General features: G+C 44.2%; 1 protein-coding gene across 1 annotated transcript in view; it reads left to right on the top strand.

Annotated features, from left to right (window-relative positions):
• The first annotated feature begins 356 nt into the window (after window positions 1-356).
• Window positions 357-27,077, top strand: part of engase (endo-beta-N-acetylglucosaminidase) — a 57,808-nt gene continuing 31,087 nt past the window's right edge. The window contains exons 1-9 of the mRNA XM_038776858.1: window positions 357-524; window positions 2,039-2,115; window positions 4,114-4,318; window positions 7,336-7,484; window positions 8,579-8,733; window positions 15,292-15,440; window positions 19,403-19,568; window positions 22,753-22,856; window positions 25,031-25,139. Of these exons, the coding sequence (XP_038632786.1) occupies window positions 409-524; window positions 2,039-2,115; window positions 4,114-4,318; window positions 7,336-7,484; window positions 8,579-8,733; window positions 15,292-15,440; window positions 19,403-19,568; window positions 22,753-22,856; window positions 25,031-25,139 (1,230 nt within the window). The 5' untranslated portion in view covers window positions 357-408. The remainder of the gene's footprint in view (window positions 525-2,038; window positions 2,116-4,113; window positions 4,319-7,335; window positions 7,485-8,578; window positions 8,734-15,291; window positions 15,441-19,402; window positions 19,569-22,752; window positions 22,857-25,030; window positions 25,140-27,077) is intronic.

Raw genomic sequence — 27,077 nt, forward strand, 5'->3', positions numbered from 1 at the left:
GTGGGCTTAAGTAGAGTGTTCTTTCCAAGGACTGGTGCAGACGTGATGGGCCGAATGGCCTCCTACTGCACTGTAAATTCTATGATAAGATGCAGCCCCAACTTCACCACTGCATTTGCAAGAATGTCAATGTGCAGTAAACAAAACGGACAGGCCTTTTAAAATAAAAGAAACTTCCTTCACTTTGGTTTTGTCTCTGGCAAACTTACAAAGAAACGGAACCGCAGCATTACATTCCAAGGCATTAAGGTCAGTAACTCAGCACACATTTCACTCAAACTGCTGCTCCACAATTTGTTGCGAGCAACGCGTTTCGAGGTTGCCCGGAGGGATGGGGGGGATGAGGTAGGTTGTCCTCAAAGAGCTGCCGTAAAGAAGTGGCAACACAGCCGTTTTGTGTGGCGGAAGATGGAGCAAAGTAAGAAGAGGAGGTTTGAGCCTGAGCTCGGGACTGGGGCCGGGAGAGCGGCGGAGGACGAGGCAGAGAGCGGCACAGCCCTCACTCCAGGTGACAACGGGAATGAGTGAGTAAAGTGACCGGGCAGACGCCCAGATGTTGCAAAGCAGCAGCCCAGCTGTGGGTTGAAGCCATGCCAGGCTCAGAAGCCTTGCCTTTTGCTCGCACTTCTCCAATGAACACTTTATTTCTGGTCCCACTTTCCGGCTGCACCGATTGCCCGCCTCGATTTAACTCATTGGAAATGTTATTGCAGCAAATCACACGGGTAAATGTTGACAGAAAAACGCAACCCCAAAGTTGCGATACCAGGAAGTGCAGAGCCAAAACAGGATGTTTAGTGATCTGTGGTTGGATAATGCATTTTACGGTTCATGATTATAATGGTTCGATTCATGCATAATCTCAACATCAGCAGTAAAGTCACAGGGAAATCAGGAGTAGTAGAAATTCCAGGTTGCCAATAGTCTAAAGATGTTCACTTCTCATGTCTAATATAATTCTGACATTGTTTCCGTTTGAAACTCCATACACACTGTGAAAACCAGCAATTAATTACTTTTAATCACACTATCATTGTACTGTGGGTTTAGACTGTACTTTTCAGGATATAAAACCTTGTCATCCCCTTCTCGTATGAAGTGATGGAGTCAAGTTCGATGGGAAAGGCTGCCCTCTGGTGTCTTGTTCAAATGACCACTTTTTATTTGTCAACCCAGACAAGTGTATTGGCTAAGTAACCACCACCAGCAGATAGCCCTGTCTTTACCTGACATACATTTATTTCCCTCCCGAGCAAACGTGGTTTCCCCCCTAAAACCAACCCAGTGCAGTGCGGCATGGAAATTGAGCCTTGCTCGCACTAATTCAACCCCTTGTTATATGGTTATGTGCATTGTATTGCAGATGCAGGTGTACAGCATTTTTGCACCATTAATTAATTCTGCATGTTTAACACTTAGAACCCTAGAACTCGAGGGCACAGCCTCAGACTGAAGGGATGATCCTTTAAAACAGAGATGAGGAGGAATTTCTTCAGCCAGAGGGTGCTGAATCTGTGGAACTCATTGCCGCAGAAGGCTGTGGAGGTCAAATCACCGAGTGTCTTTAAGACAGAGTTAGATAGGTTCTTGATTAATAAGGGAATCAGGGATTATGGGGAGAAGGCAGGAGAATGGGGATGAGAAACAAATCAGCCATGATTGAATGGCGGAGCAGACTCAATGGGCCAAATGGCATAATTCTGCTCCTATATCTTATAGTTTTATGGTCTTATGTTACAAATTATTGTTTGATATATCATTGACAAGAAAAATATCTTCTCTTCGGCTCAAGAAACATTTTGTTCAAACTTTGCTCTTGTAATTTGAGCTCCCTCAGGGAGGTTGTTACATAATAACAGTTTTGCCTCCCTTCACATGTGCATTCGGTGCAGATGGGACCATTATGCTCATTATGCTATGCATACATCTGGTAGTTTGCTTTTTATTCAAATGCCGCATGTTGGTTTTCTGCGATTTTCAGTATACTGCTTCAGATAACAGAGTTAAATCTTCTCGTGCATCAATGCCTATTTTACAGCCTCGCCCTTACTCCAGGGTTCTCCGCAGAGCAGCAAATTGATCACATAATCCAGTATGACGCACTTCAACTCCCTGGTGAGTGCATTTAACTTCAGCAAACTTAATAATAGACTGAGTGAGACCGCAAACAGAAGACCCCAGTAATTATGCGCGCATCAGATGTTAGTACTGAAATGCTTTCAAGAGATTTGGATTTGGTTTTTTTTTAATCATCCACTAGTGCTGGAGATCTGGTGCATCTTCTTTTTGAGTGCTGACTGGAATGAAGGAACTTTTCTCCCTTCCAATCTATTATGTTAATTCTTTTATGATTCAATATATAGGGTGGCATGGTGGCGTAGTGGTTAGCACTGCTGCCTCACAGCACTGAGGACCCGGGTTCGATCCCAGCCCCGGGTCAGTGTCCGTGCGGAGTTTGCACATTCTCCCCGTGTCTGCGTGGGTCCCGCCCCACAACCCAAAAGACGTGTAAGGTAGATGAATTGGCCACGCTAGAAATGCCCCTTAATTGGAAAAAAAATAATTGGGTACTCTAAATTTATTTAAAAGAAAAATGATTCAATATATAAAGAGATTACCTGATGTATCGTCAAGTGTTTCATTCAAGTACAGGTTGCAGTGAGTGTTGTTTGTACTGAAATGTTCCCAGCACTTCCAGGCTTTTCACTTGGAGACTGTGAGATACTGTAAGAACGCATCATTTCAAGTACCTTGCTTTTAAATGCTTTGTGTATTTTATCTATTTTATCCAGTGGTGCGACTGGAGTGTAAACAAAGGTGTTTAAATGATTGCTGGAAAAAAATAAAATCTCCAGTAGAAACAATTTATTTCACCTTTAATTTTCTTCGTTTCGGCCATTTTGCATGCTTTTGCTTCCTCTAAGTACAAATGAATCTTCTAACTCAAGCCCCAGGTGTCAAACAAAAGAGCATGTCTATAAGAAGGAAACTACTTGCAAGAAATTCTAATATTAAATAACCAATTTTAAGTATTGTGACTTTGTTTAAAGTAATGTATTTTCTAAATTGTATTTCTTTTTTAAGTATTTCAAATTAACTTGCAATTTAGGGCCGCCAATCCACCTACCTTGCAGTTTGTGGGGGTGATAATTCTTGAAAATACCAATAAAAAGATTTTAAAAAAAATGGACCCCAGCCTGAGACACTGGCTGAGGACGTGGATGATATCTGTAACAATGATATGACGTTTATGGTGGGGCTAACGATGACTGCCTTGGTCTTCCCTGTGATTAATTGGAAGAACTTGCAGCTAATCCCAGACTGGATGTCTCGTAAATTGTCTGAGACAGCGAAACGGCCGTGGGAATATGTAAGCTGAGTGTCATCAGTACACTTGGAGAAGCTGATTCTATATCTGTGCATGATGTTGCCAATGTAGATTAAGGTGAGGAAGTGAAGAGTATCCAGGAAAGATCCTTGGAGGAATGTGGGGATAACGATGCAGTGGTCGGAAAAGCAGCCACACCGCAGATGATCTGCCTGATTGGAACCAAACCAGGTCAGTCCCACTGAGCTGGAAAGTGGGAGAAAGGCATTATGGCGTGGTTGACCATGCTAAATACTTATTGCTTATACATTTCCCTCGAATGTAAACATTTCAGCAACTGGTGTGGCCCAAGTAAATGAGGGCGGCATTCTCTGATCAGAAGGCCTGAAACTGGGATATTTTGAAGGGATTTAAGTGACCCAGAGATTGGGATGAGTTTTCCTGTCTTGTGGATTGCTGGGCTTCTCGCATTTTAATTCCTACCGTTTCTGAATTTTTATCTGTAATTAAAGGACATGGAAGGTCTGAGTGTGCGCAAATGTATTTCAAATTGAAACTGCTCAACTCTCCATGAAGTAACATTACATCCGAGTTGAGGGAATAGGCTTTCCAAGTATAGGTCTGAACCATGGTTCAAGGACAGCAAGCCAACCAGCTGCCTCATCCAGCCCTTGATGTTTTGTTGTGAATTTCTAGACGTCATCATTGTGACTGTGAAGGTTCAGTGTCATGTGCAAGTGGGAGGCAAGTCAGTTGATTGTTGTTTGGTCCTTTGTTAACTGCAGGCCGCTGCTACGACTCTGACACCACTGCACCAGTCAGCTTTTACATCTCGTCTCTCGCAGAACTGCAATCGTGGCAGCCTTTTATTCAAGATGAGAACTTCAACAGAGCTGCTACCCCCTTGGCTCCACGGCAGCCACTTCTGCAGTGCGATCGGCCAAGGACACTGGTCTGTCATGACATGGCTGGCGGCTACTTGAGCGACAGGTGCGTTTTCTCGGGATAACAGGATGACCAATCAATATCCTGACAGTGTTACTGAGTGTGATGTGAGCCTCAGTGGAACAGAGAGAAACATGAGCAATTCACGCTTGCATCATTTATACTATAAAACCTGGCGAGGACCTTCTGCTCTTCACACAATTTGGTGAAATTGGGAAGTTCGACTGTTGCGATGGCCATTTTGATCTCGTCATTATTAATGATTTAATATTCATTTCCATCTAGTTATTGAAATCAAAAATGCGCAACATTTCCTTTCATGTAATTGCAAATGCACAATGCTGGCTGTACGTATTTATGTTTTGATTGGTACATTAAATTACGACATAAAGTACTCATTAGTTATGACGAGAGATTGGATAGACTGGGGTCATTATCCTTGGAGCAGAAGAGACTGGGAGGTGGGGGGAAATGATTGAGATGTAGAAAATTATGATGGGCATAGATAGAGTAGACAGGAAGAACTTTTCTCTTGGTGGAGGGATGAATGACCAGGGGGCATTGATTTAAGGTGAGGGGCAGGAGGTTTGGAGGGGATGTGAGGAAAAACCTTTTCACCCAGAGGGTGGCGGCGTTTGGAACTCACTGCCTGAAAGGGTGATGGAGGCAGAGACCCTCATAACATTTGAGAAGTATTTAGCTGTGCACTAGCAATGCCGCGGCATACAATGGTCTGGGCCATGTGCCGGGGAATCGGATTGGAATAGTAGGTGGCTGTTTTTGACTGGCTGGCGCAGACTTGATGGGCTGAAGGGCCTTTTCTATGCTGTGTGGCTCTATGACTTTATAGTGTAGTGAAGAATTAACCAGGTCCGGGACTAGATAAACAAGTCCCCACCCCAGCCACGGAAGCATCCTATCTCATCCACCCTGTCCAGCCCTTTAAGAATTTTAAAAGTTTCAATGCGCCCATCTCGCATTCTTCAAAACGTGAAAGAATTCATGCCCAGTCTCCTCAATTTCTCTTCATCCTCATAGGGCAATCCCGCTAACCCAGAAATCAGTCTGTGAACCTCTGCTGCATTTCCTCTATCACAGGTATATCCTTCCTGAGGCAAGGGGACCAAAACTGCACACATAACTCCAGGTGTGGTCTCATCAAGGCTCGATACAATTGAAGCAAGACATCTTTACTCCTGCACCCAAATCCTCTTGTGATAAAGGCCTTTACCATTTACCATTTGCCTTCCTTATTGCTTGCTGCACCTGCATGTTAGCTTTCAGTGACTAATGAACAAGGGAACCCAGGTCCTGTTGGACATCAACACTGCCCAACCTTTCATCATTTAAGAAATACTCTGCACATTCATTCTTCTTGCCAAAGTGAATAACCTCACACTTATCCAGATTATATTCCATTTGCCATGTTTTTGCCCACTCTCTAAACCAAACAAAATCCCCTTGAAGCCTCTTTACACCCTCCTCACAACTCACATTCCCACCTAGTTTTGTGTCATCCGCAAACTTGCAAATATTACATTCAAATCATTGATCAAGATTGTGAAAAGCTGGGGCCCGAGTACTGATCCTTGCGTTACCCCACTAATCACAACCCATTTATTCTGTTTTCTGTCCGTCAGCTCATCCTCAATCCATGCCAGTATATACCCCCATCCCGTGTGCTCTAATGCTGTTTACTGACCTGTGTGGGACCTTATTGCAAACGTTCTGAAAAGCCAAATATACCATATCCACTGGTTTTCCCCCCATAACTATTCTGCTGGTAATATTGAAGTCCCACGGTCAACATTTGAGTCTTGCATTTTCAGAGTTTCATGCACCAAAAGTATTTGAAAAGCAAAGATAATTGTACGTAGCTGTTGAATACAAGTTGCAAATTCAGTTTTTCAAAGGTTGCACTTCACCCAGTGTATACCTTACATTTAGAAACCTAGTGTAGAAGATTTTAGTTTAGACGGGCAGCATGGTCGGCACAGGCTTGGAGGGCCGAAGGGCCTGTTCCTGTGCTGTACTTTTCTTTGTTCTTTGTTGTTCTTTTAGCAGGTGCTATTAGTTGGGTTCATCAACTATGAACTGCGAACAGGAATTACAAGTGAGGGAGTGTCAGAATCTCACTTTTAAAAAATAAATTTAGCGTGCCCAATTTATTTTTTCCAATTAACGGGTAAGTTAGCGTGGCCAATCCACCTACCCTGCACATCTTTGGGTTGTGGGGGCGAAACCCACGCAAACACGGGGAGAATGTGCAAACTCCACACGGACAGTGACCCAGAGCCGGGATCGAACCTGGGACCTCGGCGCCGTGAGGCAGCAATGCTAACCACTGCGCCAGCGTGCTGCCCAGAATCTCACTTGATAAGCAGTGAAGAATCATCACAGTTTATTTGTATGTATTCAGTTTAGTTAAAAATGAAGAGACCGGGAAAGTGTGTCCATATATTTGGACTTCTGTTACTTGTATTGGGATTTGGATGTTCCGACGCTGTGAAAGGCACCATATAGATAGATGCTGGTCTTTTATAGGGAAGCTGATAGTTATCATTGGAGTGTCATTTGGGTTACGTTGTTGCCCCATAGTGACCAACCAGTGCAACGTACTGGTTTGAGGAGATTTTAAAAATATATTCTTCGATGGGGTGTAGGCGTCGCTGGCTGCGCCAGCATTTGTTGCCCATCCCTGAGGGCACTTAAGAGTCAATCACATTGCTGTGGGTCTGGAGTCACATGTAGGCCAGACCAGGTAAGGATGGCAAATTTCCTTCCCTAAAGGACATTAGTGAACCAGATGGGTTTTTACGACAATCAGCAATGGTTTCATGGTCACCATTAGACTTCTAATTCCAGATTGTTTATTGAATTCAAATTCCACTAACTGCCCTGCCGGGATTTGAACCCAGGTCCCCGGAGCATTACCCTGGGCCTTTGGATTACTTGTTCATTCACAATACCACTTAAAGGGAAGATTCAACACTCGGTTCAGTGGATCTTTCCTTTGAGATTCTGGGAGATTGGACACTAACCTCACTGCTTTGTTCTTTCAGGTTCATACAAGGTGTGCACGAAGAGAATCCTTTTGTCTTTTACCACTGGCTATATATAGACATCTTTGTATATTTCAGTCACCACATGGTGACCATCCCTCCAGTCTGCTGGACAAATGCTGCACATAAACACGGTGTTGCTATTCTAGGTAAATATGATCTGTTTCGGCAGAAAATGATTGCTGTTTCACTCAGAACCGCAAAAAAGGCTGTTAGTTTTCTGTAGTTTGATATACAGACATGTTTTTTTTTTTTTTTTTAATTTTTTTTTTTTAGATTACCCAATTATTTTTTCCAATTAAGGGGCAATTTAGCATGGCCAATCCACCTACTCTGCACATTTTTGGGTTGTGGGGGCGAAACCCACGCAGACACGGGGAGAATGTGCAAACTCCACACGGACAGTGACCCAGAGCCGGGATCGAACCTGGGACCTCAGCGCCGTGAGGCGGTTGTGCTACCCACTAGGCCACCGTGCTGCCCCTGATATACAGACATGTTGATGGAAGCAACACGTTCCAGCTGTAACGATTCATAAGAGTTTTGTTTTCCCCTCTGGCAATTTAATCTATTTTAATTGTCATGTTCCAAGGACTAGGATGCTAACCTGAATCATTTCAGAAACTATCACTGGGTTAAATTTTCCTGTTTTCTCCAGTGTCTTGTAAATATTATTGAATGGATCCCAGTATCTGTATTGAGTTCCCCTTCTGTCTGCTATTCGGTTTGTTTTCTGATTTTAGGCAAAGAGTGTATTATGGAAACTGTTTTATAATACGGGCAGCACGGTAGCACAAGTGGCTAGCACTGTGGCCTCACAGCGCCAGGGTCCCAGGTTCGATTCCCCACTGGGTCACTGTCTGTGCGGAGTCTGCATGCTATCCCTGTGTGGGTTTCCTCCGGGTGCTCCGGTTTATTCCCACAGTCCAAAGACGTGCAGTTCAGGTGGATTGGCCTTGCTAAATTTCCCTTAGTGTCCAAAAAAGGTTAGGAGGGGTTATTGGGTTACGGGGATAGGGTGGAAGTGAGGGCTTAAGTGGGTCGGTGCAGACTTGATGGGCCGAATGGCCTCCGTCTGCACTGTATGTTCTATGTTCTCATTTCAGAATGTTTTTTCCGCTTGGGTTAGTGCTCGGATGAATGCAGTAGCAGAGATGTTCATTGACGGATATTTCAATCGAACAGGCAAAGTTATTTTAATGGAAAGTTTTGATTTTTGTATTCGGCTGCTTTTCGGTTTCAGGAACTTTCATCACAGAATGGGAAGCCGGGGCTGCAATCTGTGAGGCTTTCTTGGAGAACGAGGAGACGTTCCGTGCGATGGCCGATAAGCTGGTGCTCATTGCCCACTTCTTTCAGTTTGATGGATGGTTGGTTAATATTGAAAATGAATTGAGTGTGAGTAAAATGACCCTGTATTATGTTGACACGTATTAATCAAGTAAAGGATGCTTCCTTTTCATAGAATCATAGAATCTTTACTGTGCAGAATGAGGCCATTCGATTCATCAAGTCTCGACTGACCCTTTGAAAGAGCGACCAATCCTCCGCCCTATCCCCACAGCCTCGCCTAACCTACGTATCTTTGGACTGTGGGAGGAAACCGGAGGAAACCCACGCAGACCCAGAGAGAATGTGCAAACTTCACAAGTACAGACCCCAGGCCGGAATAGAACCCGGGTCCCTGGTGCTGTGAGGCAGCAGTGCTAACCACTATGTCACCGTGTCGTCCATCGGCGGCATGTTTGTGGGAGAACCTAGGACTAATGGTCACTGTGACATCACCTTCTGGCAAGCGGAAATCTACTCCAGAGGCTTCTGGTTTGCAGATGCAATGCAGCTGAATTACTGCAGATTATTTGGGCCCCGGCTCTTACCTGCTGCTTTCAACATTGTTAGTTTACAACAACCTCCACTGCAACATATATTTATATAGTGTATTTCATGTAGAAACATGTCCCAAGGTCATAGAACTGCAATTGGGTAGGATTGCATGACAAGTCAAGAGTGAGGTTTTAGGAGGGGGTCAAAGATTTTTAAAAAAAGGCTGGTCGAAGATGCAATCATGAAAATTAGGAGCAGGAGGAGGTGATTTGGCTCCTCGAGCCTGCTTCGCCATTCAGTAAGATAACGTCAACTACACATTCCCACAAATGGCCAGTAACCTTTCACCCTCTATCCAGCCAGAGGCTGACTCACAATGAAACACACAATGCTGCAGTGTGGGGCCCCAGCCAATGGGGAGGCCTCATCCTGAGAGGTGGTTGTGTGTGCCCCCAAAAATTGTAAGTCCGCTTCTGCTGCAAAGCCTTCAACGAGTGAGGAGAAGGTACTGGCCAACATCCGTCGAGGAGAGCAGCGGGGCAACTCTCGACCTCCAGGCCAAGGCTGAGCAGGGTGGTCGGGCTGGCAACCAACCAAAACGAACAGCGGCTACCAGGCCAGATAACCAGCAGCCAGCCAGGAACATACACCGTCATCAAAGGTCAAGGTTCGAGGCCCAGCCACCTGAGCAAGAGCCCAGAAGTGAACAGAGCAGCAGTCGGGAAGTGCAAAGAAGGCCAGGCAGATGCTGGCGTAGTGTCTTGGAGAACCAGTGAGCAGCGGCCAGAGACAGTGTGGCTATTCGATCAGAGCTAGAGGCCAGACAGGCAGCAAGGTTGAGAGTGACAGGGCTGGCTGAGCAGGAACTGGGCTGGAAAGCAACTGGACTGGGCAGCAAGGTTATGGGTTTTTGTGCCTTGCATTGTGTGAAGTGAGGGTGGGTGGGGTCAGAAGGACATTGACGTCATTGGGGTCAGGGTTTGACATCATTGAGGGCGAGCTGCTATGGGGGTAGGGCGTGACGTGGGGCTCCTGCAAAGGAGTGCACGGGACCTCTAGGGGCTGGGGAAGCTTTCTCCCCGACCAGCTTTCCTAGCATCTGTGCTACGTAATATGTTGGGTGTCTGCCCTCTGTGACGTCTGACAATCCTGAGGTTCTGGAGGCGAACCCTGTTCTCCTGGTCTCCTATCTTCTCCTTGAGTGCTCCCTGGGCCGCCACCAACCTTGCCACTTCTGCCTAGAACGAGGCGATCCAATCACTCTGGTCAGTTGCTGCTTATTCCAGTTGCGGCACCGTCGCCTCCTGGGTCTCCAATCGCTGCTCTGACCATTCCGACGTCTCCTTGAAGGGGGCCAAAGCGATTAGTATCAGTGACTTCACAGTCACCATGAGGTCCTCTTTAATGGAATCCTTATGTTTGAGAAGCTCTTGTGTGAGGGGCACCATCCACTGCCTATCGGTAGGTGGGCTGGCATTTGCGTTGGTGGTCCCTCTCGGTCTGCCATGTCCAGCTCCGATTCACTCTTCATGTTTGCGGTCTTGATCTTCCTCTCCAGACTCTTGCTGCTCTTACTTTTCTTTCTGACTCCTTGGCTGATTTGAAGGCATTTCTTTGGGTGCTTGTTAGTTCAGGGAGGGCCAGTTCAGGTTGTTGGTTTAGTGACTGATGTTCGGGTTAAAAAGGACCTAAACCTAATTATAAAACAGATACAAGATACACCGGGCATTCTGGATGGGTAGGGAGGTGATTGTGGGGGTGGAAGATAGTGAGGATCAAGGCCATGGGTGGAATGTAAACAAGGACAAGAATTCTAATGCAGGACAACAGGAACTTGGTGTGGGATAAGGAATCGGTGGTATAGTCCTGGATGAGCTGAAACCTGCTGAATGTGGATACCTTCAGTCTTGCCAATGGGGCTGAGGTAAAGTGCTCCTGGAGGGAGGGAAGGAGGGAGCATTGGAGATGACTTATTGCCAGGTGGCTGCCTTTGTGCGGCCCACTGGAGACCGATGCTGTGCAGATTGAGAGCAGGCTGCCTGCCCAACTTCACAGCCAATGAATTGTGTGCGCAAGTTAAAATGTGGGGTTTTATAAAGAAACTCAACTCCTTAATCATCCTGCTAACATTATTTGACTATAATTATCGCATTATTGTCAACAAATGACGCTTGCAATTCATCTCAAGCTGCTGTTGTTGTGGAGTGTGCGATCTGTAGAATGCGTGTTGATGCTGACGCCCTGATAAGATCATTTATTTCCTGCCTTGTTCCTGTCTGCGTTGGTGCGCTGATGACATTCTTCGAGGATTTATTTACCAGGGGTGCGATTCAGCAGACTGAATTTGAAGTCCGCTGAATGGCATGTCTCATGGGGTGTTTGTCGGTGGCTGCTGCTATCCTACGGCACTTTGCCGTTATTTTTGGCCTTGGGGAGGTTCTCTCCGTCGAGGCTGCACTTCGAGGGATTTCCCGCTAAAGGCTCCTGGAAGATTGGGATACCATTTTGTCCAGCACCCCCCCCCCCCGATCTTCACTCCCCCATCCCCTGCTTGGCAAGGCCTGACCCATAGTAGTGCCAACCTGGCATCTGGGCACCCTGGTAGTGCCAGCCTGGCACCCAGGCAGTGAAAGCCAGGTAGTGCCAAGCTGTCCAGGTTCCAGGTCGCCAGTGCCAGGGTGCCACGCTGCCCTGCCCCTGATGTTTGTGTGGACCCGTACTAAACAGCGCCGTGGCAAGTTCTCCCAGGTGCGGTCAGTGAGTCCCAGGCACCGGGTGAATCCGCTGTCCGGATATTTACAGCCTTGATAGAACACTGCAGCAACAGTTCACTGTTGTGGATAGCTAATAGTTTTGCCTTGCTGATGTTAATATTTGATTGAATTTGCTGTTAAGAAGGGAAGGATTTAATTGTCTCCACCATGAATCACTGTGGAATTTTGAAAGCATTTTCTTTTGTTTTATAAATTTAGAGTACCCAATTATTTTTTTCCAATTAAGGGGCAATTATAGGGGGGCCAATCCACCTAACCTGCACATCTTTGGGTTGTAAGGGTGAAACCCATGCAGACAGGCGTAGTATGTGCAAACTCCACACAGACAGTGACCCAGGGCCGGGATCGGACCCGGGTCATCAGCGCCATGAGGCAGCAGTGCTAACCACTGCGCCACTGTGCCGCCTAAAGTTTGAAAGAATTGAAAGAAAGGACGGCACAGCGGTTAGATCTGCTGCCTCACAGCGCCAGGGACTCAGGTTCTACCCCTTCCGTGTGTGACTATGTGGAGTTTGCGCATTCTTCCTGTGTCTGAGTGGGTTTCCTCCAGGTGCTCCGGCATCCTCCCAAAGCTGTGCAAGTTAGGTGGATTGGCCATGTTAAATTGCCCCTTAGTATCCAACAGTTAGGTGGGGTTTCGAGGTTACAGGGACAGGGCGGGGGAGTGGGCCTAGGTAAAGTGCTCTTTTGGAGGGTCAGTGCAGACTTGATGGGCTGAATGATCTCCTTCTGCAATGTAGGGATTCTATGATTCTGTGAATTGCTGCAGTTCAAAGACCCATTATCTAACAGAGCACCAGTGTGTAAGAAATTGAATTTCTAGGAATGATCTGAGGTTCAGTACACTGACTGAGGATAGGGTGGGGAAAGTGGAGTTTACGTAACAGTTCAGCCATAAGACCATAAGATATTGCCACATTTAATTTGGGGGGGGGGGGGGGGGGGGGGGGGGGGGAGGGAACGGAGAGACAAGCTCAATAGGCCATATTGCCGACTCCTGCTCCTAATGAACAGTGTTGTCCTGAATCAGATCTGACGGTGGTCTTGCAGAAATTTTGATTTTTAAATATTCATCATATTTTATTTATGTCTTGAATAACCATCCTGATCCTCGGAGTGGCACGGTGGTTAGCACTGCTGCCTCACAGCGTTGTGGACCCGGGTTCAATCCTGGCCCCGGGTCACTGTCTGTGTGGAGTTTGCACTTTCTCCCCGTGTCTGCATTGGTCTTGCCTCCACAATCCAAAGATGTGCAGTGCAGGTGGCTTGGCCACGCTAAATTGCCCCTTAATTGGAAAAAAAAGAATTGGGGACCTTAAATTAAAATTTTTAAAAAACCATCCTGATCCTCAATTCAGTTGCTGTCCCCTCTCGTTCATTGCGATGGCGCTACTGAATAATCGGCTGTGAAACTATGTAAGATTGTTAGTTGCTCAGAGAACTTTCCTTCCTCCAATCTAATCACCTCCAGGCATTCATGAACTCTGGTTGAGTTTTGTAACATTAGTGATTTGTGCCAGTGTGCGATGCCTTGGAGTTCATGACTGTCATCCTTTCACTTACTGAGCAGTGACTGGTGTTATTGTAATGTGCTCCAATAACATGAAACCACTGATTAAAGAGACGTCAAATGGAGTCTCCAATCAAATTGACAGTCATAAGAGCCACGGCTAGTACCACCACACAGAGGGATACAGGAGACACAATTACAATTTAACAACCAGAGGTTATCTTTTAACAACCGTGCCACAGTCAGCTCAACATTGATTATTCACTAGTATCTCATTTCTTCTAAAAGTCATGGTGCTCTTGCCTAATTGGAAACGCTCCTGAATGGCGAGTCATCAGGAATCTATTGTCTGTGTCCATCACAACCATCATTTAGAGGGAAAGAAAGCCTTGGAGAGGGGTGGTCAATAAAAAGAATGACTGGAGCTCTCTGACCCCAGGAAAACACCATTACTGATTGTACATGCTGCATACTTCAGACTCTGCCTGCAGCAAGTGTTCCTGAGTGTGTTGGGATGCAGTACAACTTGCGGACTAATCCAAAATCATGACCCTATTGAAATGCACAAAGGCTCTCCAGGACATTATGGAGAGGACCAATGGTACAGGAAACTTAAAAATTGCCAACAAAATGGATCATCTATCTTGTTATCCTTTTCTTCTGGGTAGAAAATGGAGAAACACTTTGAAGAGAAAATGTTCTCCTTGGAATTTATTTCGCTTTTAACCTGCTGCCATTTTTAGAAACATATTCCAGTGATTATTTTGTCCAGTGTGTAATGATATGTATATGTGTATATAACTAAAGGATTATTTATATCATCTAGCTGTAACACTAGAGGGCACCATGAGATCCCAGTATAAATACCGAGAGGGTCTTGGTCTCTTTCAACCCAGGAGCGTTTAGTAAGCAGCAGTGTATGATAGGTAGCTCTCAGTATAGTTAGTATTTATAGTTGTGAATCAGTTAACATATCAATATTTTATTACTTGATTTCTTGAGATAGTTCTGTAGAGTCGAACTCTGATATAATCAATCGTTAATTTAATAAATTAGTTTGCTTAAGTTGAAGACTCGTGGTTTCTTCAGGATCACCCCATCAGACCATCTGCATCAACAGCAACTAGTAATGATACATAGTACTGGACCCAGTAATATAACACAGTGCACACAGGAAGGGTAGTGAGACCATGCGATCACTAGAGGGGGAACAGCGACATGCTTGCATTGTGGTGTGGCTGTGCTACAGTGGGGCTGCTCCTAATGTTGGGACAACTGTGTTACCGGCCCCAGGAAAACCAGGAAGCGTATTTAAGAAAGAAAATCTCCCCAGCCGTCCGGTAGGTTTATTTCAGCATAGTTGTGCCGTGGAAACCAGCAGCTTTTGCTCAACAGAAAAGGATTTATATCCGCGCAGGTGAGCTACCCTTACTTAATTCCTTGCCTGTTCAGAACCATAGACGTTTGCAGTACACTAGGATGGTAAAATCCCTCCATGATCATTTTAAATTGATGGCTTCCTGTCCCTGCCTCGCCAGCCGGGGAGAAAATCTTTTTCACCGTCTCAAAACCCTTTGTCACTTAAAATCTCCAGTTGAAGCATTGCAGCCCGTGTGTGTATGTGTGTGTGGGGAGAAGTATTTTTAAAGCTGTTATTGATGCAGACAAATCCCTCCAAAGTATCATTCTCCAGGAAGGGCTGTAGTGGGCCTTGAAAGTCTCATGGACCAACCACACATCCTAGAATCTGAAAGCTTTGATTTCTATCGAAGCCGAGTAAGTGACGTTGGTAGATGGCATTCCATTTTTCATGTAAATAATGTTTGCTGTTATTTTATTTTATTGTAGCTCAATGCAGTTAAGAATGTGCCTGGATTTCTTAGTTACTTCCGTTCCAGTATGCAGCAAGCTGTTCCGCACAGCCTAGTTATCTGGTATGACAGTGTGCTGGAAACTGGGCATCTGGAGTGGCAGAATGAACTTAATCAGCACAACAAGTAAGTGAATATTGTAGGGATTTAGACTCTGTACTAAACTCTGGAGTAAGAAAATTCTTGTCGAAGAATAACCATATCGGCAAAAAAGACTAATTCAGAATGCAAACTAACAAAGTTTATTGGGCAATAAAGATTGATACTTAACATTTCATTAGTGGAGCCCTGGCATGAGGGTCTTCTCTTCTTGGTTCTTTTACTTGAACTTGTTCTCTTGACTCATGACGTCCTTTGTAATTTTAGCTTAGCCAATTTAACTCTTACATACATACAAATCCCTTTTGCAGCTTTAAGACTTCAACTCTGGTGGACCTTTTTCCAACTCACAACTGCCCAGTCTGCCTTCACTATTAGAGCTCCCAATCCACTTTAACTGCTGCAGCTACCTACTTCCCAACTGCCTGCTGAGTGTTCTCTCTCCCTCACTCTCTTAACGCAATTACTTTATTATCACTGATTTCTAGTACTAGATGTAATATTCTTGTTGGATGGCCTGATTTATTATAAGAATACTTAAAATTATGAACGATTTATCAACATTAACTGGGAGTAAACTGCATACAAGACAGCAGATGAACAACAGCAAAATCATGCACATGCAAGCGATCGCTTTTACTTGCTCCAGCCAGTGTCTGGTCAGCTGACTTTACATTCACTTTTATACTAGTGAGACTCCTAGTGATCAGTTGGTGAAGTACAACACAATCATGATATCACTACACTGGATTCTTGCCGCAATCCTCAGCCCTGTGATAATTACTTTAATCACAAACTAAAACTGGGTTCTTATGGCAACCCAATAACCTGAGACAAATACCTATCAACTGGCAACATGCTATGCAAATATTAACTTCCCAACAAGTTGTTTTGTCTTCCCACACCTTGTGGTGCACAAGGCAGACCTGTTTCCATAGTGTGGCTCTTCCTGGAACAGGTTGCAAGTCTGCCACCAGAGGCTTCTAGCTTGGGAACGCCATTCTGGATCAAGCATGGCTGACCAGCAATCTCTCCCATTCTTATCGCCTGTCACTGGTTTGCTGGAAGGATTTTGCAGGTTGCTACTGGACCTGTTTGACCGTCCTTGGACATCAAGTCCTGGAGTGGGACTTGAACCTGGAGCTTCTGATTCAGAGGTAAGGATGCGACCCACTGCACCAAAAGATCTCCTCTTCCTAGCAAGTACTCCACTCTTAACTCTCTTCCAGCTAATGGGCTGGTTTAGCACAGGACTAAAGAGTTGGCTTTTAAAGCATACCAAGGCAGGCCAGCAGCGCGGGTTCAATTCCCGTACTAGCCCCCCCGAACAGGCGCCGGAATGTGGTGACTAGGGGCTTTTCACAGTAACTTCACTTGAAGCCTACTTATGACAATAAGCGATTTTCATTTCATTTTCATTCCTCCCACCAAAAGAGTCCAGCAAATGTTCTATGACAAATTCTAAACATTGGCAAGTGTAAAGACCTCAATTTTGCACCTTTATTTTTATACACTTTTTGCAGTTGGCTTTGCAAAATCTGGCCCAAGTATGTGCAGCTGTGCCAACATGACGAATGACTTCTAACCCAATATTTGCAACTCTTGACCAATAGGAAGAGCCCTCCTAGCTTTCCCACAACAATCTAACCTTAATTTAACTAATCGGAGGTCCTGAAACATTCTAGGATCAAGACCGTTCTTCCAATCAGCCTCGAAGCCTTGGCTCCCCTTATCACAACTAAACCATCTATCTTTTGAATGGGCAGTCTTGAACAACTAGTCTTCAGGCCACCAACCTGGCCAATCAGCATTGTAGCATTGGCTTCTCTTCACAGCGAAGCTAGACTTGCTGGAGGCCAAATATGCAAATATGTCCTAGCCATAATTCCAATCCACTCCATGTTTTTTTTCTTTAAAGTTATATACATTGTGATATAATCAAGCCCCTTTAATGCAGAGGGTTGAAGGCTTGTGTCTCAGCAGCTTGAATAATTCAGCCCAATGACATTTCAGACCTCAGGGCTCCATAGTGGGTAGGCTGTTGAGAGGATAGCTACGGGCAGGAGAAGAATTCAGAAAGCAGAATGGGGCAGCAGGGTAGCATGATGGTTAGCATCAATGCTTCACAGCTCCAGGGTCCCAGGTTCGATTCCCGGCTGGGTCACTGTCTGTGTGGAGTCTGCACGTCCTCCCCCTGTGTGCGTGGGTTTCCTCCGGGTGCTCCGGTTTCCTCCCACAGTCCAAAGATGTGCGGGTTAGGTGGATTGGCCATGCTAAATTGCCCGTAGTGTCCTAATAAAAGTAAGGTTAAGGGGGGGTTGTTGGGTTACGGGTATAGGGTGGATACGTGGGTTTGAGTGGGGTGATCAAGGCTCGGCACAACATTGAGGGCCGAAGGGCCTGTTCTGTGCTGTACTGTTCTATGTTCTATACCTTCTGTTAAATTCTATCTGCACGTATATCATTTTGATAAGAGGCTTGCTGACCCAATGTCTTTTCTTTTGCTGTTTCTATTACCCGTTTTCTTGTGTGTTTGCATTATAGTGAACTCTGGCCTGTTTTTAGCTTGCCTGTAGCCTATTTACATCTTAGTAATAATATTGGGGTTAATTGTTTTTTATAACAATACCCTATTCGAATGATTAACATTTGACTTTATATAGAAAGTGCATGTGCTGCTTGCAGTATATTTGTTTTGCTATGACTGTTACACTGCAGTTTAAGGAGCCCGGATGCTTCAATAGGAAACATGTGCTTATCATTCACTTACAGATACTTCACCAGTCACTGTGGTCAGTCTCTGGCCCAATGTTCACACTTGTTCGTTGTGCTTTTTTTTTAAGCTACTCTGAATTACTTGTAGGTCCACTACATTTTATTCACCAAAACACTAAAGTAGACAATATATACCATCTGTTCCATAACATGTATTAGAACATCCATGTATCTGTTCCACGCTATGTAAATCTATGGGGATGCGTAGTTCTTTTGGATGAAATTAGTGTGAACATAGTTCTGCAAATATTTTATAAATTTTTATTGAAAATAACACTTGGGCACCTTCTCTGGGTAAAGTTGCTTACTCAACTACTTTTGATAGTATCTTAATTTTTTCGGTACCTTTTTGGATCTTCCATATTTTGGAAAGGTTATTTTTTTAAAAAACTTTAAAACCGTGAGGTACAAAACATATTTTGGTCAGCTTCTTAAACTTCTATAGGAGTTAATTTCGAGTTTCAGAATTTGGAACCTTTTCAGGCCCATGTGTGATGATTTGAGACAGTGAGAACTGGCGCTGCTGTGCTCTTGAGAGTTTATGAGTGCCTGTTGAGAATTGCGACAGCCGCTAGTGTGCAGTGTCCAATGTAATTCTCTAAACTGCCTGTGACATAAACAATAATCCATGTGCGTATTAACAATTGAGAAGCATGAGGTTGTGGCCATGATTTCAAAGGTCAAATAATGATTAATGTTAAACACAATGTTGAAAGTAAGCTAGAAGAGTGATTTATAAGATTCATACAAAGTCCAGAATTGTGCTGTCACACTTGTCTGATAAAATAGATTATTGCATATTTTTCAGTTAACTTCGAGAATGAGTGAATGGAGTATTTCCAAATGGGATGACACTTCAACAAGTGGCTCTGAAACTCGCACATTTTATTAACCAGCACATGGGTATAGGGACTGGCTGTAGGGGCTGGTTTAGCACAGTGGGCTAAACACCTGGCTTGTAATGTAGAACAAGGCCAGCAGCGTGGGTTCAATTCCCATACCGGCCTCCCGAACAGGCACTGGAATATGACGACTAGGAGCTTTTCACAGTAACTTCATTGAAGCCTACTTGTGACAATGTTATTATTATATTATTATATAGCCAGTGCCAAATGTTGCTGGTATGTTATTTTGTTCTGACTTTGAACCAGTGATTGTGTATGAAGTATCTTTTTTTTTTTATTGCTTTGGTCACCTTCATTTCTTTCTTACAGACAATTTTTTGATTCCTGTGATGGTATTTTTCTAAACTATAATTGGAAGGAGGAACATCTTAAACGAATGGTGACACTGATGGAGGAACGGCATGCTGATGTCTATGTTGGAGTTGATGTGTTTGGCCGAGGAGATGTTATAGGAGGAGAGTTTACAACCAATCTGGTAAAGCTTACTTTGAGTTGTATTCCAACAGTTAATATTGACACAAATTGCAGTATTCAACACTACCCGACCGCCGCCCTGAAAGATCAATTTTATTTGTGTGCAGTTGAATGCATTTTTACAGTGGACCAGCCATGCAAATCAGAGGAAACTGTGACAATGGCCTTGTATTTTTTTTTTATAAATTCATTTTTTCCAATTAAGGGGCAATTTACTGTGGCCAATCCACCTACCCTGCACATCTTTAGGTTGTGGGGGCAAAACCCACGCAAACATGGGGAGAATGTGCAAACTCCACACGGACAGTGACCCAGAGCCGGGATTGAACCTGTGACCTCGGCGCCATGAGGCAGCAATGCTAACCATTGCGCCAGCGTGCTGCCCAACGAGGAAGAATATTGATGTGTGTTCAGTAAACTGATTGTGACACAAGCCATCCGTCTAGTAGCAAAGTTTTATTGTGGGTGAAGTAATTGGCAACTTCTGGAAAAATTCACAGCTTTGAACCTCTGGACTTGTTATGGCTTTGTCGTAGCAACCTCGTTAGACTATCTAACTTGGGACATTTTAGGAAGTGGAGCTCAATGTGGAGGAATTTGAAATTCTTGGCTTTTGCTAGTGACTCGCTGAAGGAACCAGAAGAGGAGGGACTAAATTAAGGGCGGCCTTCGTTCCTGGCATGGTGCTACTGTTTTGTTATTTGCAAAGGAATGCATGTTGGTTCTTTTGCTGCCCTCTGCCGTTGATTCATGATATTCATGGGCTCCGCAATATGCATTTTATCAAACTCGGTTACGCATCATGGTTTTTTTGAAGCTGTTTTAATGATCATAATAAACCACTGTTGAACATTTTTAAAATTCTTCAAACTGAAAGATTGAGACAAGAATTTGAAAATGGCCAGAAATATGTTTTTGCAGCTGTTGCATGATAGCTAAAACATGTCAAATACATAAGGCACTGCCAAAAAATAAGCCAATATTGAACAGACATTTGTGCAGGGAATAGGCTCTGCAAGCTGAAATAGTCTTGTTTTTTAAATTGGGTTAACAGTAGAGCACAATGCATCTTATAGGTCCAATTGAAAAAGGAACAAATGAATTGGAGGCACAGTTTGCGTGTGCACAGTCAGTTCTTCATCGGGTATAGATGTCAAAGATGTTTCTTGCTGGTCGACCGTTGGATTGCGTGCCACTTTCTGCATTGATTCCTTTATAAAAATCTGCAGGGGGTGGGCTCAGGGATGGAGATTGTTTTTGAGAAGCAACCATTTGCAGGTTATTCCTTTGTATATTGTGATGTTGATTAAGCAAAGAAACAAACCAGGGACGATGAAACATTCTTGGCATAAATATAAGAAGCTGCAGCCGGCTTGTGTGTATGATGAACATATTTTGATTGTCTTTGTGAAGCAGATTGGGATGTGTTTTTTTTAAGTGTTAATTTCGATTTGTGTTATGTCTTTGATATTGGTAGAGAACCAGTCCGAGAAAGTTTACTGGACTAATTCCAGGAATGGGTGGTTTGCCTTGTGAGGAAATGTTGGAGAGGTGAGGCTTGTATCCACAAGAGTTTAGAAGAGTAAGGGGTGACTTGATCGAAACCTTTAAGATCCTGAGGGGACCTGACAAGGTGGCTGTGGAGAGGATGTTTCCTTTTGTCGGGGAATCTAGAACTCGAGGTCATTGTTTAAAAATAAGGTGTCATTCATTTAAGACAGAGATGAGGAGAAATATTTTTCTCCTGGAGGGTCGTGAGTCTCCGGAACTCTGTTCCTCAAAAGGCAGTGAATGCAAGCAAAGTCTTTGAATAGTTTTAAGGCAGTGCTAGATAGATTCTTGATTTTCAAAAAAAATTAATTTCGAGTACCCAATTAATTTTTTCCACTTGAGGGGCAATTTAGCGTAGCCAATTCACCTACCCTGCACATCTTTGGGTTGTGGGGGCGAATCCCACGCAAACACGGGGAGAACGTGCAAACTCCAACGGACAGTGACCAGAGCCGGGATCGAACCTGGGGCCTCGGCGCTGTGAGGCAGCAGGGCTAACCCACTGGATAGTGGGGTTGAGGCTGCAATTAGATCGGCCGTGATCTTATTGAACGGTGGAACAGGTTTGAGGAGCAGAGGTGCCGATCCCTGCTCCTAATTTGTATGTTCGTATGTAGAGTGATGCTAAAATTAGTGATTTAAATTGTCCGATGGCACAGTGGTTAGCACTGTTGCCTCACAGCGCCAGAGATTCGGGTTCAATTCCAGCCTTGGGTTACTGTCTGTGTGGAATTTGGACGCTCTCCTCATATCTGCTCCGGCTTCCTCTGGGTGCTCCGGTTTCCTCCCATAGTCCAAAGATGTGCATGTTGGGTAGATTGGCCATGCTAAGTTGCCCCTTAGTGTCAAAAAAGATTAGGCGGGGTTACTGGGTTTACGGGGATAGGGTGGGGGCATGGGCCTAGATGGGGTGTTCTTTCAGAGGGTCAGTGCAGGCTTGATGGGCCAAATAGCCTCCTGCACTGTACTGATTCTATGATTCTATGAAATTAGGTGTTTCAGAAGTTGTCAGCTCTTCAAATGCAACATAAAAGAGGCAGACAGGTCCTCTATTTAATATAGTCCAGCTGGATGATAAAGATAATGTATTCTCATGTATTTTCTTGAATTCTGTTTAATTCCCTTTTCTTCCCATGTACTGAATGATCTGTTGAGCTGCTGGCAGAAAAATACTTTTCACTGTACCTCGGTACACGTGATAATAAACAAATCCAATCCAATCCATAATGTGGCAATATTTGAAGGAAAGCAAGGGATTCATCCAATAACTGTTCAACCATCATCCCACTACCAACAAAACAAAAAAATGCCGATTAACAGGCCATTTCACAGATGTATGTGGGACATTAAAATATGCCAATAGTTGTCATACTAACTTATTTCAAAGCAATTCCTTCCATATAAAGCACTTCCATAAGCCCGGATAAGGTACTATATTAATGGAATTTTTACTTACAATTATGACGTACTTTGGTAACTGTTGCAAACTCTTAACACTGGTTTAGTTTTCGGTAAACCCAAGGATAATTTCTGAGCAAGCTGCAAAGGTATTTTATAGCTATTTTTGTGAACGCTTCTAATTATACGGTTTCTTTTAATATTGCAACTTCAGAGTAACTTGCATTGTCTTCCAGTCTTTGGAGTTGATCCGAAAGTATAACTTTTCAGCAGCTATATTTGCTCCGGGCTGGGTCTACGAGACTTTGGAGAGGGAAAAATTCCATCAAAACCAACACAAGTAAGTCACCAAGCTTTCCAACTACACAATATCCAGTCATCTGCATTTGTGATATTTATCCTGCATTGTAGATTGCACTGAGAAAATATTGACCTGTGGCCTCCCAGCAGGCAACCATTATTGAACAACTTTATTTATACCTCCCAACAGAGAGGGCAATGTAACAAAATGATTCGATCCTGCGGTGTACTAATATACACATTGAATCATAAATTAGTACATGTATATAGTTTGCCACTATACAATACAACTGAATCAATGTCAAAAATCGTGTAAATTAATCAGTTTATAGAACATAGAACAGTACAGGACAGAGTTTGAGTGACACATTTGTAGTTACTACAATCACAAACAAAACATAGATGACTAGTACTGAAGTAATTTACATCTTAAAAACGCGCGGCGGAATTCTCAGTGCCAGGAGCTAGGTGCTGACGCCAGGATGAATCTACAGCAGCCTGAATATCTGATTTTTGTCTCTTCTCGATATGCCCCCAATTCTCTTGAGAGAAACATCCTCCACCCATCCATTCTGGGGGTGGGGGTCCTTCTTGCTCTGGCGCGTCCCAAGCGTGGCCGCCTCGTGCATCAGCCGGCTCGGTCGTTAGTTTGTCTTGTTTTTCTTTTACTTTATTGTTGACATCAGGCTTGAGCGAACAAAAGCCATGTCCGAGGAGCATGTTTAAACACTAACTCACAAGGTGGGCAAACTATTGTCGACCGTTGGGTTCTTCTGTGAGAGAACCAAACAGTCTTTAGCCGGTGTTGAAAGCGAACCATGGAAATTACTACCGAGTTCATCACATAGCAAATATTTCTGCAAAGGCGTACCCATAATCTGTATGTTTCTTTTTGCAGCACCATTCATGATGTGGTGCTATTGGTGTTTGACTCCATTCCTACTCTGAAATATTTTAAATATTTATGCTGTTCCAAATCTCTTTCTTCCTTTAAAACAGGAGAAGATGAACCAGGAGAGTGCTCAGTCATTCCACTGCAATAATTTTGCCAAAGTTATAAAATTGAATGAGTTCAATATGTTTTTGATGCAATTAAAGTCACTCAAAATTTGGGTTCCTCCACATGGTCTCCCTCCACATTTATTAAATCCTACCTCACCTGCGCTAATATATCTTTGTGTCAAATTTTGTTTGCGGCTTCCATGAAGTGCCTGTGAATGTTTTATTCCTTTAATGGTGCTTGTTGTTGGGGATTGTTGCTCGTTCTGGTGAGTGTGCTTTACACTCAATTGGCTCTTTTATTCCTTAGCTCTAGAGTCGCCAGGTATCTTTATGATACTGCCACAAGGTTCAAGTTCAAGTTCAGATCAATGACTCAATACACCAGTTAGTAAGGTTCAATCAAACACATTTATTATTTACACAGTAAATTGATACTCATGCAACTAATACTAGCGGACTAAACTATTCCTACCACTATGAGCCAATACTTATCTTTGATAAGGGAACCCAGTGGATCAGGGAACAATGGCCTCTTGTTCTGTCCTGAGACTGCAGGTTTCCCAGTAGGTACGGGCTAAGGGGTCAGGAGTGTCTATTCTCGTAGCGTGCGTTGGTTGGACACTTACTTGTCGGTGTAGCTGTTGGCCAGGCCTCTCCTTCTCATGGTCACGTTCTTAGAGAGCTGCTGCAAAGGTGTTCTGCTGGGAGGGCCGGCTAAGAGAGCGAACTGGACTTGGGACCTGACTTTTATAGGTCCCAGGGGCTTCGCACCCTTTTGGGCAGACCCCGAGCTTACTGTCAATCAATTGGATCTCATACCAATCAATTGGTATGAATCCCCCCCATACTGAGGCTGTCCCTCGATCACTGGGCGGTTCTCCCTGGCTTGTTTGTCTCCTTTGTTTCAGACTCCCGTTGGCGCCGGGAAGTCTGACCTGCTATAGAATGTCCCAAATGTAGCTAATCGTTGTATCCATTGTTCCCGGGGATCGCTTCATTAATATGCAAACTGCTGGTTTCGGTGCTGTCTGCTTTCTTTACAGGCAGAATACACAGGAAGATTCTGCAACCTGCTTGTCTTTTTTAAAGTGTCCAATTTTCCCTGCGTGCTTTGTAAATCGCCATTTTGGGTCGGGAAGTGGCCAACTTTGGTGGCTACAGGGTGAAACACATTTTGTGACTACGTTGTTCTACTTTATTCTCTCCCACTAGGTTTTGGAATTTGTTGACTGAATATTTGCCCATTCACAGCATCTGCACATTGCCCTTTGCCACCTCTTTCTGCCAAGGCTTTGGGAAGAATCTTTACAGGAATGGAATGGTAAGATTTCAATTAATTGCTCAACAGCACAATCTTAACACCGCTTTTCTCATCACCTCCACCCCCAGATATGCATCCACTTTAGGCCAAAGATATGCAGAGGAACATGTAGTATTGAGAAAGCAGGGGGGCTGCAGAAGGACTTGGACAGGCTAGCAGAGTGGGCCAAGAAGTGGCAGATGGAATACAATGTGGAAAAGTGTGAGGTTATTCACTTTGGTAGGATAAATGGAGGCAGAGATGGGGAAAGGCTTAGGAAATCAGAAGCACACAGGGACATAGGGGTCCTAGTTCAAGATTCTCTTAAGGTTAACGTGCAGGTTCAGTCGGCAGTTAGGAACCAAATGCAATGTTCGCATTCATGTCGAGAGGGCTAGTTACATGAGCAGGGATGTACTTCTGAGGCTGTATAAGGCTCTGTTCAGACCCCATTTGGAGTATTGTGAGCAGTTTTGGGCCCCATATCTAAGGAAGGATGTGCTGGCCTTGGAAAGGGTCCAGAGGAGGTTCACTGGATTGATCCCTGGAATAAAGAGCTTATCCTATAAGGAGTGGTTGGGGACTCTGGGCCTGTAGTCATTGGAGTTTAGAAGGATGAGGGGGGTGATCTTATTGAAACTTACAGGATACTGAGAGGCCTGAATAGAATGGACGTGGAGAGGATATTTCCACTAGTATGAAAAACTAGAATACTAGGGCACAGCCTCAGACTGAATCCTTTGAAACGGAGATTTGGAGGAATTTCTTCAGCCAGAGGGTGGTGTATCTGTGGAACTCATTGCCGCAGAAGGCTGCGGGGGCCATGCCACTGAGTGTCTTTAAGACCGAGATAGATAGGTTCTTGATCATTCAGGGGAACGGGGTTATGTGGACAGGGAAGGAGAATGGTGATGAGAAACAAATCAACCAGGATTGAATGGCGGAGCGGACTCGATGGGCCGAATGGCCTAATTCTGCTGCTATGTCTTATGGTCTTATTGGCCTTTGAATTTGATAGCCCTGACTTGTACATCATGATCACGCCGCCAATCATCATCAAGCCCTGATTTATTTAATTGTTTTTCTGAGGTTCAGGACTATCATTGCACGCACAATGTGTGGTATAGGCCGCCTCATCGCCTTTTATCAGCTGTTCAGGTTCTGAGAGTTTTAATTCGATCATAATTAACCATGAGGAAATAACTTTCGTAATTTGATTGCCACGTTGGATAACCGACCAACACAGCCTACTAACCTGGCCTTTCCATACCTTTATGGCTCTCTCTTCAGTGCCATGGGCGGTACGGTAGTAGTTAGCACAGTCTATAAAACAACTGAGGATGAAATGAAAATGAAAATCGCTTATTGTCACGAGTAGGCTTCAATGAAGTTACTGTGAAAAGCCATTAGTCGCCACATTCTGGCGCCTGTTCGGGGAGGCTGGTACGGGAATTGAACCTTGCTGCTGGCCTGCCTGGGTCTGCTTTAAAAGCCAGCGCTTTAGCCCAGTGTGCTAAACCAGTGAATGTCTCAGGATGTTTGTCTGAGGAACTCTTGCATGCAATGTCCTGGAGATGCAATGATTAGCTTCCAACAATCATGACCATCTCCATGTGTCTTGGGTAAGACACTAACAACTGGAGGGTTTCCCCCTTCACTCTGACTGACCTATACAGGACTAAATGCTGCCTGGAGAACAATTATTCTCGCTGTTCCTCTATCATTTGTATAGAACCCTTGACGCTGCACTGAAGTTAGTTCTGTTTAAGAACTGATGCTGCATTTCAGCACCAAAATAACATTTGCAAGTTTATTCATGTATGTGTAAAATAAATGTCCTGTGCCTCCATGTAATATTACACTCAAAACAATATTGGACATGGTTTTTTTAATTTACTTGTGAATCTCCTCTTAATGACTATCTTCAATGCTGATTTGTAAACAATCTCCTGCAAACTC

The sequence above is a fragment of the Scyliorhinus canicula genome, chromosome 18 (genome assembly GCF_902713615.1).
Source record: "Scyliorhinus canicula chromosome 18, sScyCan1.1, whole genome shotgun sequence".
In the NCBI taxonomy this organism is placed as follows: Eukaryota; Metazoa; Chordata; class Chondrichthyes; order Carcharhiniformes; family Scyliorhinidae; genus Scyliorhinus; species Scyliorhinus canicula.